Genomic DNA, 12878 nt, shown 5'->3' with positions numbered 1-12878 from the left:
TGAACGGCATGTCTTTGGAATGTGGGAGGAAACCAGAGCACCCAGAGGAAACTCCACACAGACGGGGGGGCGAGGATTGAACCCATGTCCTCTCGCACCACTCAGGTGCTGTGAGGTAGCAGCGCAGGTAGTCGAAAGCACTGCCGAACTATGTTTTCTCCCACGTTTTTAACACAAATACAATGAAAATATTAATTTGCTTCCGAAAATATGGACCATACGTTAGGAAACTGGTGCACCTGTGCGTATCTTCACAATCTCGGCTGCCTCCGGCGTCTCCAGACCGGTGCACTGGTGGCTGGCGCCCTACACCAGCGTGTAGTCAAACTGGCCCCTCTCCAGCGCCTCCTTGTGGTCGGTCCAGGACGAGGCGGGCATGCTGCTGTAGGGGTCCAGAAGGACGCGGAAGCAACGCACCAGCAGGAAGACGAGCAGGACGAGCAGCAGGCCCACGAAGACGAAGGCTGCGTTCTGCTCCGCTCCGCCCACTAGGGGAGCCCTGGTTGGGGTCCAGGGGAAGGACGGCGCGTGGTGCTGCAGAGGGAACTCCAGCATGGGAGCGTCGCCCATGTCCCCGTGGTCCGTGGGAGAGCGCGTTTCGGGGGGTGGAGGACGGGGGCAGTGGACACGTCAGTGTTTCAATGCGTCACTTTCAGTGTGTCAGTGTTCCAATGCATGAGTTTCGGTGCATCGGTGTGTCGGTGTATCGCGTCGCTATAATCACACGCTATGACACGGGACTTTGGAAGCCGGTGCCAGGGCATCGGGATCCCGCTGACATGCTCTTCTCTCGGGTGTGGAAAAGACCCCCGGACCACCCACCCGTCAGGCCACTGGACCACCTTGACGAGTCCGGCACATCTTCTCTGCGAATGGCCGTACTGCTCCGCCTCACAGGCCCTGGGAACAGAACCCCCCCATCAGTGAAATGCGAACGGCATCCTGTGGAGCAGGAGTGGAACTGTACGTACACACGTACACGCACGTATACGCACACACACACACATATACACACGTACACAGATACACACACGTACATACATAGCGTCCAGTCCCTCTCTGCTGGAAAGAACCAATGAGAGAGAGGTCCATGTTGGTGGAAGGGGGTGGGAGGAGGGGGGTGCAGCACAGGACATCACACAGCACTTCCTGCCCACGGTCCAGGTCGGTGCCAAGCACACATGGAGGCCCTGACAGATGGCAACGCCTCATGACCTGAAGCGCAGTTACATCAGAGCGAGCGAGGGACCACAGTCGCCTCAGAGCTCGCACGCACGCACGCACACACACACACGTGAACTTGCACTCAGTCCCACGGAGAACACAGTGAGCACGTCAAAGTGCCAGCGAGCGACACGAATGAAGTGAATCTTCACCCTTGGAGGAAAGCACACGTTCACCGGAAACGCACCGATTTCACCGATCGCTGAAAACACACCGATCTTGCTGATGAGAAGAAAATCGAACCCAAAATAACACCGTTTCTTCATAACTTCACAAGAGAAGGAATTAGAGCGCAAACCGAGCAAATGAAGAATGACACAAATGATTCGATTACTCATCTGTCCATCTGTCCCTCTGTCCATAGAGTACAGAGTCGGTGCGACTACCGAGACTTGTGCGGACGCAGCTGAGCTTCGTTTTTACCCACTGTCACCCAGGGTTTACAGTAAATGGGCTCAGTCCAAACTGCGACGATATGGACATGTGGCGCTGTCCACCTGTCCCTTAGGTGTTGACAGTCAGACATGACGAAAAGGACAAACTGTGAGATTATGACCTGGACACACGTCAGTGACTGTGAAAGTGTGTCTGTGGTGCAGCGGCAAAGTAATTTCACTAAAGTTCACTGTAACATTGCACTACAACCGTACAGTAGCAACACACTGGCAGCAATTGACATGTTTACAGCAACACACACACACACACACACATTCCCATATTCGCACAGAGCGGCCAAAGAGTTCTGCTCACGTGTAAGACAGAGAGTGTGTATCGTATTAAGGAGGAGCTCACCCACCTTGCGCTGAGATTGGACGGAGAGGCACGCGAACGCCAGCGGATGCCTTTTTAAGAGCCACGCGCCACAGGGCCGGGAGCGCGGGCTCGGGGGGGTGCCCACCTGTTCCGGAGGGATCGGCGAGGACGACCCCCCCACCCTTAAAGGGGACGCGCTCCGCTCCTCGTCACACACTAGCAGGACGTGAGGGAGGGCCCGTGTGCGTTTGCGGTGCGCGGCTCCATATGCGGGATTTTTCTCAAAACGTGACACGCGGACAGGTGTCAATAAAGTGGCGAGACACTTTTCCACACACCGCGTCACTTGCTCTTCGATTACACGGTGCGGAACACACACACGGATCCGAGATGACTTCTAGGAGCTGCTGTCGGAACAGAACAGGTGATGGCGAGTGAGCCGTGTCCCCTGCTCCCTCCACTTACTGCACTTTGGGCAGAGTAAAAACAGTGGTAAACATGGGTGTTTGACACACAGCTGTAGGTCTTAGGGAATCTTAAGTGCAACCCAGTTTCTCTGGCAGAAGGGTGAAACCAAGAGAATGAGCTTTGCTCCATCGGTCCCTTCTGTGCTAGGAGTGCAGTAAAAATGTAGTAAGGCACCCTCTGCATGTACTACACTGTATGTGATTGTTGGGGGGCCTGGAAACTGCCTTTAAATGTGTGCAGAGTGAGCCAAAGTACAACAAACGTTTCTCCACTTCTCACACACAGCTCATGGCTGTAGTATGCTTTCTCTGAGTGTCACCCACCCCACGAGCCTCCCCTGACCTTTGACTGCACCACAATGGCCCGATGGGCCTGTCCAGCATTCTACCTGGTGGGGGGGGAAATGTCACATTGTTTCTTTTGGTTGGCGATGGCAGTCAGCACACAATCCTGCAACGAACGGGACACGGCCGCCAGGGGGCAACGTGATGGCGAGAGGTTGGGGGAAGATGAACTCTGCACTAAGGAAAGACGCAGCAGCAGACATCTCCACGGTCCTGCCCAGACCAGGTCTGATAGAGGTGTTCACCTTGGTATGAGTGCGTCCACCTTGATGAGAGAGGACCTGCTTTAGGTGCACGGTGAAGGGCGGCACCTACCAACTTCTTATTCAGGGACAAATCAGCTTTGCGCAGTTTCAGGGATTTGCATAAACTGACAAGCGCACCAACAAAACAAACGTTGACTTGAGTCCCCCCGCGAGTCTGAAGCAGCACAAAAAGCACCTCCACCGGTTGCACCACCTTGTGGTAGAAGATTTATCACCAAACATTGTGCACATAGGGAGCACATGGACAAACTAGCACAGCGCAAAGGACAGCACTGAAGTCCCTGGTGAGTGTGGAGTAGAAGTATTCTCACCCACAGGGAATTTGTTCTACCCTCAAAAACCCTCTCCAAAACAGCTGCAATGAGGAGCAACATCTCCCAGTGTTGTCAGAATGGCATTTATTCACCAAATCAGAACTTTCATTCTTAACAGCACAGTAACAGTGTTGACAAATGTTTCAAAACACTGGTATTATCAAAACACCTTGAATAAGGCAAAGAAGTCAACTGAAAAGGATTTAAAAAAAGATTTGGTCACTAAAAAGAGGCAAGCCACACTAAGTGCAGACTATTTGCACAATTAAAGGAAAAAGGTTTCGGTAAAAGACGAATCGATTATGCGTTGCGGTCGATCCGAACGTCAATCTCGCGGCCGTTCAGCCGGTAGCCGTTCATGGTCCTGCAGGCTCTCTCTGCAGTCTCCGGGTTCTCGAAGCGGACCACCCCACAGCCCTTTGACTTGCCGTTGTCCATCTTGATGTCTGCATATTGCACATGACCTGCATTCACAACAGCAACACATCAAAAGCTGCTCTGCATGACGGTTTGTCCAACCAAAGCAGCAGAAACATCTGGGGCCACTGCTTTCTTACCACATGAAGAAAAGGTGTCCTTCAGCATCTTCCAGGTGAAGTCAAAAGGCAGCTATGAAGAAGAGGAAAGGAGCAGTGAACCGCAGAGCCTCATATGGTACAGTGCACTAAATTCACACTGCTGATTGCCCCTTGTGACCCAGAGCTGTCAAAACTACGGTTATGCTGGACACTCACATTCCTGACAAAGATCTGGCAGCCCTTCCTGGCATTGGCGTTTGCTCCAGGCCCCTCAGCAGGTGCTCCGCCAAAAGGAGCCCCGAACCGTCCTCGCTCCATATCCGAAGGCCTATCAAACTGGCCACCCACAGCAGCCGAGCCCATGCGATCCATACTAGAGCCCATGCGGTCAAGCCCGGTGCTAGGGAAGCGGTCGATGCCAGTGGACCCCATACGGTCAAAGTTTGAACCCATCCTGTCAAGGCCGGAGTTCATCCGGTCCATGCCCATGGGGGACATGAAATCCATTCCACCGCTCATTCGGTCTAAATTGGATGGACCCATTCTATCGAACCCTGCCGGACCCAGACGATCCACACTCGAGCTTATGCGGTCCAGCCCAGACCCCATCCGGTCCATGCTGGGTCCCATCCTGTCCAATCCTGAGCCCATTCGATCATAACCAGAACCCAGCCTATCCAGATCAGAGACGCGGTCCATCCCCATCCGGTCCATTCCTGGCATACGGTCCATAGCAGACCCCATGCGATCCATACTGGAGCCCATTCGATCCATGGGCATTGAGGTACCTGTATTAAAAAGTAACCAGCAAGTAATTTTTTTTTAAAGGACCTGTGAAATTCAGGTGATAAGAAAAATATATGCATGCATTAGATGATTACAAACACCATTAAAGACAACGCATATACAAATACCACCAACACTCACCCATTCCCCTTTCATACGACTCGCCAAAACTGTTCCGTGACATTCCCATCTCGCTGCGTCCAAAATCACGGTCAAAGGTGCCACCAATAGCACGGTCCATCTCTAACGATGAAACGTTGAGTGTAAGCTGAAAGCATTTTCATCTATTTACAAAAAAGCTGATGAGCACTTACCGTTCATCCTGCCCATTCCTGACGGGCCATAGCGGTCCATGTTGTTCATTCCGCCACCAAAACTGTCCATTCCTGACAAAGGAAGGTCAATCTGTTAAAACACTACACTGATATGCACTGCAAGGCAAAATTCTGAGGTACACAATCACACACCTGTCATTCTGCCCATGCCAAAGCCCATTCCTTCCATTCCTACAGGAAACACAGGAAGACATCAGCACATGTGCGCTCAATACATACATACATACATAGTGTGCAGACTGGACCAAAGAAAGGAGAGCTGAGAACCTCACCCCCAGGCCCCATATTTCCCATCCCACCAGTGCTGCCACCCCTGTTCAGCTGGTTGGTATCGATGGGCTGGCCACCAGGTCCTAGTCCCAGGCCAATACCACTAAGACCACCTAGACACAAACCAAAGCTTCATTAGAGAGATTGGGGGGGATCCAGAGTATATAATGAGGACAATACAAGGAGGCACTCACGGGGAAGGGCTGGAGGCCTCTCAGGTGGTACAAAGTCATCTTTCGGAAAAGATTTCTCATCCTGGAAACAAAAACATCAACATTAACAAAATATTCCAATCTGACACAGGGCATCAGCAGGATGGGCCGAAAACTCCTGTAGGTGGCAACTTACCAGTTTGACATGCATGACCCTGTTAAACAGCAGCTGGCCATTGAACATAGCTGAGACACTGTCAAGGCAAACCAATGTAATGAATATCTGATCTTCAGCATGCGGACAAATACTCTTGAAACAAGACAGCAGCTTGAACCCAAGCAAAGGAAGGATACAGACAGCTTGCACAGCTTCGATGGGCATCTCAAAGGTGATTGTGCCCATGCCACGGCTTTTGCCATCTTTGTCTTCAAGGATATCGGCACGCACCACCACTCCAGCCATGCTGAACACTTCTTTCAGCTTCTTCCACCCAACCTTGTAGTCAAGCTGGAAGAAGGAGTCATTGAAGAATGACTAAGTTTCCCAAGACACTATTCTTTACCAAACCACTGAAAAGTTACAGTTCTACACACAGACCATCCCTTACATTGGCCACGAAGACTGTACTGCCAATTTTCCCTGCCTGGAGCCCATGGATTATCTCACTAGGGATGTTGGGATTATTCAAGAGGCTTGGGGGGATGTTGACCATGGGTGGAGCACCAGGGCCTGGACCCATGCCCATGGCCATCCCCCCAGGTGGACCACCTCCTTGTGCCCTCTGTGCAGCCCGCCTTGCAAACTCTCCATTCAAGTCCTGTGACAAAAGACAGGAGATGTTGGCATCCGAAAACTCAAACAATGCAGATAAGCCACAGTTGTACAAGTTACAAGGAAGTCACTTCATATTCTACATGGAAGATCACTTGTCTGAACTGTAACATATGGAATCCTGAGCAGTCAGCCTTTACCTCTTTCACTTTAAGAGGCCTCCCATTCAAGATGTGCTTGTTGACCTTCTCCACAGCCTTTTTCATGAGCTCTTCAGTCCTGAACTCAACAACCCTTTAGGAATACAAAAAAAAGTCATCCAACTTGGCTTGTATAAATCAGAACAAGTCTAAGAAAAGAGGAAACCTCAACAAAGATACTTACGCACAGCCCTTGATGTCCACAGGAAACCATACAAAGGGAATCAGGGGAAAAAAAAAGTTAGACAAAGTAATCAAGTCGAAACCGGACAAAACATTCACATACAGTATTACTCACCCTTATCCATGCACATTTACACAATTACATATACAGCATCTACAGGTTAAAGGTTCCCATTTAAGTAGATGAGCAAATCTCAAAACCAAATATTGCCCCAAATTATACTAAAACTATGGAAGAACTGCATCCCAATGCTATAACACCAAATCTAATCACCTTCACTACAGCAAGGCTGCACTAACAGAAAGCATGAAGGAAAATTGATAAACCAGGAACATGCTTCCATTTAACACCGCAACTCTGTGGCAGCAAAGTGATTTACCAGCCCTTTACTTCAAAGTCAATTTAAGTCCCTGTGGTCAAAGCCAACAAGCGAACAGGAACCCTGTGTCCACTGCCAAGGTCATGGGTTGCATGGTACAGCATATCAAGAGCTGTACCCTCAAATGAAGACCTCAAGATTACACTTTAAAAGGAGTACATCAGGACCTCACTATAGCAAGAAAAACTTTCAACCAGGTTTTCACGGAGACTCATATTCCAAGAACTCTGCAGGTGTAACCTCCCACATGTATGAAAGAAAAGGAAACTCAAGCTTACGAACAAACTTTCGTCTCTTGCACTTACCCTCGACTTGCCTTCAGCGTCCATTAAGTGTTCCACGTATGTAACCTCACCCACTACAAATCAGATTCCGGACGACAAACACCAAGGGAGAGAAGCCAAGAGAACAGTGGGGTTTAGAACAGACATCGACAACCGGGCGGTGACAGCAAGCTCGGCTGGGTAGTCCAGAGCGCCCCACTGCACCTCGGCCACACAATGCTGGTACAGGTCTACAAAGAGCAGGCTTGCATCTTCCAAAAAAAGACTTCTTAACATGTCCTCGATCCTCAGATCCATGTAGAGTAGCTGCTTCGCCATTCAGACATGCTCCCCCCTCCCTGTACAAATCAGTCTTACACCACCATGTAACATTGAGGCTGCTTTCATGTGGACAGATCTCAACCAGGTATTAAGATATCTGAACCAAACAATTTTAATACTGATCCATCACAACCTATTCAAAACGTACTACCAGCCAAGTAACCAGCCTGATGTAACATAATGAAGTATCAAAACAATCCAACTGAATTGCTTCCAGTTCAAGCAACTTGAGAAGCTAAGTATCAGGAAAAATGTAACATTTTCCTTGTTCAGTGAAACTGAATTACCAACAGCAGAAGTCTTTGTTTAACTACAGGCCCCAGAACAACAACAACAACTGCCAAAAAAAAAAAAAAAACCTCAGTTTCCTAGAGTTATCTGAACCAAAAACAAAAGTTAAGATAAGGACAAGTTTAAGAAGCAGCATCACTTTGTAGACCTGTACCCCAAAAATCCCTAATATGTCCACCGTCAATCAGGAACAGTTCTGCTGTGACATCAGCCAGAAACCACATTCGCTGTGGCAAACCTAAAAAAAGAGAACGCAATTTAGTCCTACAGAGAATCAGTCAGCGCAGGGTCGTTGCACTCCACACTGGATTGTCTTAAATGCAATATTTAACTATTCAATAAACCTGAGTTCTTTAAATTGATTTTCCAGATTAACTTTGGCAACACCTAAAGGATTGCTGGAAACTCACTGGCATAACTTCACTCAAACCATGGTATTCCAGCAATTCAGGCAACAATTTACACTTTAAACCAACAGTTGCAGAGCAGTTTAATACTGCAAATTAATACATAAATGCAGCTCAGAACAAAACGGCACCTGTGTAAGTGGTATAACTAGATTACCACTGCAAAAAGAGTCACCAAAAGACAACTGCAGGATGTTCATCTCATTTCACATTGATCCAAGTCAGTGACTTCATGTCATCTAATAAAACACTGGCAGTGACTGTTGTGACGAGAACTCGCAACAATCTTCATCCACGGAGAAATTTAGGTTGATCTGAAGGGAACAAATTCAAATGTTGGATCCAAACAGGAGGTTAACATGGACATCTGAACTCATCAAATCAAAGGATGAGAGAAAAATCCCAACATTCCACCAACAAGGCCCACGTACCTCAATTACAGCAATTAGATTGTGGAGAAATTTAATCTCCCTTCAAAGTCAAAGCCTTAAAGGCAAGAGTGGGAATTTCAGAAATTCTAAATCAGCAAACTCAAATACTGACACTGCACTATGGCAAGTGAAATTGGGAAGATGCACCTTCACAACTAACTCCAGTTGCACCGTTTTGGGAACTATGCAGTGCCACAGTACACAACACCCTTCGGTTGCAGGAAACCTACAAGCTGATCACGAATCTACTGGAGGTGTGGGGCATTGTAATTCCTCCATCCCCAAACAACCACTAACAGGAGAATCAACATTCTAGCCAAAAGTTTAATGACTGTACCTTTTTCTTTCATAAGATCTTTGAGCGCCTGCCATTTCACATCAAAGGGAATGTTGCTGACAAAAACACGGTATCGCTTGGATGGATTCCCATAGGGCTCGAAGCGACCGCCGCCGCCTCCTCGCTTCTGGGGACGCTCCTTCCGGGGTTCTCCGACAGCCTTGCCATTCATCCCACTAGACGAGAGGAAAAGTCAGAAGTTGTACTGGGAACAACAGGTAACCCAGCAATGTGAGCTGCTGCCTTACATTCAAAGAACCAAGGTACCAACCCAAAATTGCTCCAGAAAATGACTGCACTGCCTAAACTTTAAAGGGAAAATTATAGAAGTCGCTTTGTGTTTGAAGAGCTTTTTTTTTTTTTACTTTAAAAAAGGGCTGGGGGGAATGGAAACTTGGTGCAGTCTGGATTAGGAGGAAGGTGACTCAGACTCCAAGCATTTGTCACAATTAAGTCTAGGGATACATTTGTCTGAAAAAACTTGAACCAACTGCAGAACTAACACCATCACCAGGTGCTAAGATATCGTAAGGAGCCTTGCTAGAACTCGAATCCGCAACATTTACGCTCACGATGCCAGATTCATACCTACTCTGCATGCGCCATGCCCACTCATTCAAGACTGCGGACGGACAGCCAGACCAAGCCAGTCGACTAGGCTTTAAAAATCATTTTAAAAGCCCAGTCTGAGACTGAGTTACTGCTGAGGCTGCAGGCGAAGCGGCCGTAGAGACTCCATGCACATGATCGAGAAAAATGGGGGGAAAAGCGGGCAACACGCCGTAGCCACGTTGCCGGAATCCGGCCCCAATCCAGCCCAACAACACAGACAGAAGCCAAAGCCACCTGAAGCCACCATGACCTCATGCGTCGACGTCGGTGGCCATGATGATTATTCGAGACGAGAGACACACGCCGGCGGAGACGAGTCGCTACTCTGCACACTAAATTCGCCTTGTACACAGGAGAAAGCCGTTTTTGCTACAATTCTAGCATTTAAAAACCCGATGTGTACAATTCCAGAATGCACGTTCACTTGTACACACAATATTTGAAGAAACTTACCTTGCTGGGCCTGCTGCTTTATCCGCACCCGCCTCAGTCGACATTTTGACGCAGTATTGTTCTGGAATTAAAAGGAGAGCTAGTTAACCTAGTGCTGCGCTGCAGTTAGCTAATTTCGATTACTCTGTTGCGCTAATGTATTCAATTTTCTTCGGGGGGGGGGGGGAAATGTATTTTAATCGAGGCAGCTCTCTCGCAAGTGGAGCAACGAACTTTCCGTACTTCTAAAATGGCGGCTCTCCCTGAAAGACACAGCCTTTTGTAGCAGCGCGAGACATGCGCATGCTCAGAACGGCCTTGTGCGCTGCTGCCAGCGGCACTGCGCATGCTCCCCGCCGCGCCGCGCGCGCTACACCAGTGGCCGAGAGCTCGGGCGGCCATAGCAAAAGGCGAAAATAGAGAAAACTGTTGATGTTACCGGGTAAAACTCCGATTCTGTTGCGCAATTTTTCGTCACAACCCTGTTTTACACTTAGGTTTCTGTATAAGGCGCAAGGACTTGAACAGTTCGAAGAAGCAGTAAACGTGTTACTATGGCAACAGCTGTTATCTACATCCGCTCGGTATAATTGGGAGGAAAACAAATTCTGGTCGTAGCGGTAGACGTCAAATAACTGAGTGAGAGCGGGTGTGGAAGAGTAACGAGGCATGCAGTTTTCCCCTTTGACTATGAGGAGGGGGGGGGGGAACAGAATACTGCTGGACCCCTGCAAACCTCCATATGACATATAGCATATGCGCTTATTAAATACGTCGATTTTAAGTGTTACACAATTTTAGATCGCGAATCCAAAAAGGGGGGGGGGGGCACGCCCACGTAGGGACGCTCCGCAGCACTACACACACACACACCCCCCCTCAGGCAGTCACGACACAGTTTCCCCGACTTTTCTGCGCCGGCTCTTTCGTCCGTTCGCGCGCGTACACACACACAGACACAGACGTTGTTGCCCAGAACGCTGCGGACAGGTGAAGGAACAGCGTTCCGAGCGCGTCACACTGACCGCACTGCGTCGCCGAGCCCAAGTCCTCCTCCTCCTCTTCTTCCTCTTCTTCTTCCTCCTCCTCCTCCTCCTTGGGCTCCTTCTGCTCCATCATCATGTCCGCGTTCCCGTTCGCCGCGCTCATCGCGAAGCTCATCGACTAATTAGCGCCTCTTCTACGTCACCACGTCCTCTTATAGATCGTCTTTAATTAGCAAAACCCACGAGCTCATTAGCATAGGAGACGCTTCAGTGCAGCCAGTCTCCGCTCTGTGCGCCCGGGTCCTCTGGTCTGCGGAGCACGAGCACGAGCACGAGCACCCTCTCTCTCGGGGACGAGCGGCGCGTTCACACGACCCTCTCGGTGACGCGCAGCCAACGGGAGCCGGAAGAGAAAGTGCGGAACGAAACGCAGCGCCAGCGGGGGGACTCGTGGCGCGCAGGGAGCACGAGCTGCGGCTTGCGCTGCAGATCGTGTGTCCGCCGCTGGCAGGCCGGGTCATCGGGGGCAGGAATGGGCCTCGAACGCAGCTCATCTCCTCCTCGTGAGCGCCTGCCTGCCTGCTGCATTTTAGACTGTTGAGGAAATCTGAGCAAGAACAGCCTGTTGCGGGGGTCCGTGCTGTGGCTCGAGATGCGGGTGTGACCTGAGCGCGTGGGGTCACTCAAGTCAGTGGGAGGGACGCGCTGGGGCAGGAAGGGGGCAGGAGGGACCCCCGGCGCGCACACAGGGGTACGGGCTTCCTGAACGAGAGCCTCTGCTCCATTCAGCGCTCGAGTGCGTGCGTGCGAGAGAGAGATGCTGCAGATGAACTCTCTGCTCTCTTTCCTCTAGAGATCTACCGCATCGTGTCACAGAAGCAGATCGCTGACCGGTCGGGCCACGACGAGTCTCCCGGCAACAACGTGGCGGACATCAGCGTACCGCCAACCACAGATGGACAGAGAGGCAACAAACTGCAGTGCTGCCAAAACCTGTGACCTGTGACCCCATGCCAAGCAGCCCCACCCCTTCCTTCCTTCCTGGTTCTTGTGCTCCCCTTCCCGGCCACAGGCCACGGATCGTCTGGCTGGACGGCGCTCGCCAGCTCGCCAAGAGGAGCGCCGTGCTGCACGCACCGTACTCCATGGACTCCAGCTGTAGCTCAAGCCCACAGTTGCCATTTTTTTGCACCACCTGTTCTTCTACAACCACCGCAATGACCGCAGTGGCTCCTTCGGCACAACCGTTAACATGCGGGGAGCTTTACGCGTCCTGCGGCCGAACGCTACTTTTTGTTCAGTGACACTTGAGAAAGACACAACTGTACAGTAGAGTGCAGTGTGTACGCAGTGCGTGTACAGGCTCGACTCGAGGACCCCGTGTAGATGTGAGCCCAGGAACACAGATGAGTTGACGAACTGTAGCCGTACATAGCGGCGCTCCTTCTCGCCCTTCCTAAATAAAAGGAAAATGAGTAGAAGAGGAGCTCGTGTTACACGTCGTGTCGGTGCCCGGCGGGAAGCGAAAACGATGGTGTGTACGAGACGGTGTCGGGTGGTGGCAAGGACACCCGTAGCCGTTCCCTGCGACGCGCCTGGGTCGACGCGAGCTGGACCGTGCGGTCGGGCAGCAACACACTCGTTCTTCTGGGCCTCGGTGCACGTTAACATTTATTTTGCACTACTTTGCTCGCTTGTTATTACGGTTGCATCCGGGACATTCCACCCCACACCCCAGAGTCAAGGAAACAATGCAATGACCGTACTGTCCTGCCACTCTCGCGCCCGTCCCTTTCAAAGGGTTAGGAGGAA

General features: G+C 50.5%; 2 protein-coding genes across 3 annotated transcripts; both read right to left on the bottom strand.

Annotated features, from left to right (window-relative positions):
- Nucleotides 1-68: 68 nt before the first annotated feature.
- Nucleotides 69-2096, bottom strand: LOC108921611 (cortexin-1-like). The gene is made up of 2 exons (XM_018731141.1): nucleotides 2021-2096; nucleotides 69-900 (listed from the first exon to the last, which is right to left on the bottom strand). Exon 2 carries the CDS (start codon nucleotides 568-570, stop codon nucleotides 307-309), a length of 264 nt encoding a protein of 87 aa, XP_018586657.1. The 5' UTR covers nucleotides 571-900; nucleotides 2021-2096; the 3' UTR covers nucleotides 69-306.
- Nucleotides 2097-3438: 1342 nt separating this feature from the next.
- hnrnpm (heterogeneous nuclear ribonucleoprotein M) lies at nucleotides 3439-12287 on the bottom strand. Of its 2 annotated transcripts, none has more exons than XM_018731143.2 (17): nucleotides 11106-12287; nucleotides 10102-10162; nucleotides 9037-9212; nucleotides 7271-7323; nucleotides 6587-6594; nucleotides 6403-6496; nucleotides 6039-6248; nucleotides 5785-5938; nucleotides 5627-5676; nucleotides 5473-5533; nucleotides 5281-5391; nucleotides 5141-5179; nucleotides 4988-5059; nucleotides 4815-4916; nucleotides 4104-4675; nucleotides 3927-3978; nucleotides 3439-3833 (listed from the first exon to the last, which is right to left on the bottom strand). In XM_018731143.2, exons 1-17 carry the CDS (start codon nucleotides 11239-11241, stop codon nucleotides 3670-3672), a joined length of 2115 nt encoding a protein of 704 aa, XP_018586659.2. In that variant the 5' UTR covers nucleotides 11242-12287; the 3' UTR covers nucleotides 3439-3669. The 2 variants fall into 2 exon arrangements, with proteins under 2 accessions (XP_018586659.2, XP_018586660.1); XM_018731144.2 differs by lacking the exon at nucleotides 11106-12287 and adding an exon at nucleotides 10324-11091 and having other exon boundaries at nucleotides 3451-3833.
- Nucleotides 12288-12878: the final 591 nt, after the last annotated feature.

Source organism: Scleropages formosus, chromosome 25 (genome assembly GCF_900964775.1).
Source record: "Scleropages formosus chromosome 25, fSclFor1.1, whole genome shotgun sequence".
NCBI lineage: Eukaryota > Metazoa > Chordata > Actinopteri > Osteoglossiformes > Osteoglossidae > Scleropages > Scleropages formosus.
This window is presented reverse-complemented; position numbering and strand designations above follow the sequence as displayed.

Excerpts from the sequence above, each read along its gene's own strand:
- LOC108921611 (XM_018731141.1), bottom strand. The coding sequence starts at position 570 with ATGGGCGACGCTCCCATGCTGGAGTTCCCTCTGCAGCACCACGCGCCG.
- hnrnpm (XM_018731143.2), bottom strand. The coding sequence starts at position 11,241 with ATGAGCTTCGCGATGAGCGCGGCGAACGGGAACGCGGACATGATGATG. Across the intron at positions 5,534-5,626 it reads GGGTCATGCATGTCAAACTG|GATGAGAAATCTTTTCCGAA; the intron begins GTAAGTTGCCAC and ends TTTTGTTTCCAG. Across the intron at positions 5,392-5,472 it reads GAGGCCTCCAGCCCTTCCCC|GTGGTCTTAGTGGTATTGGC; the intron begins GTGAGTGCCTCC and ends GTTTGTGTCTAG.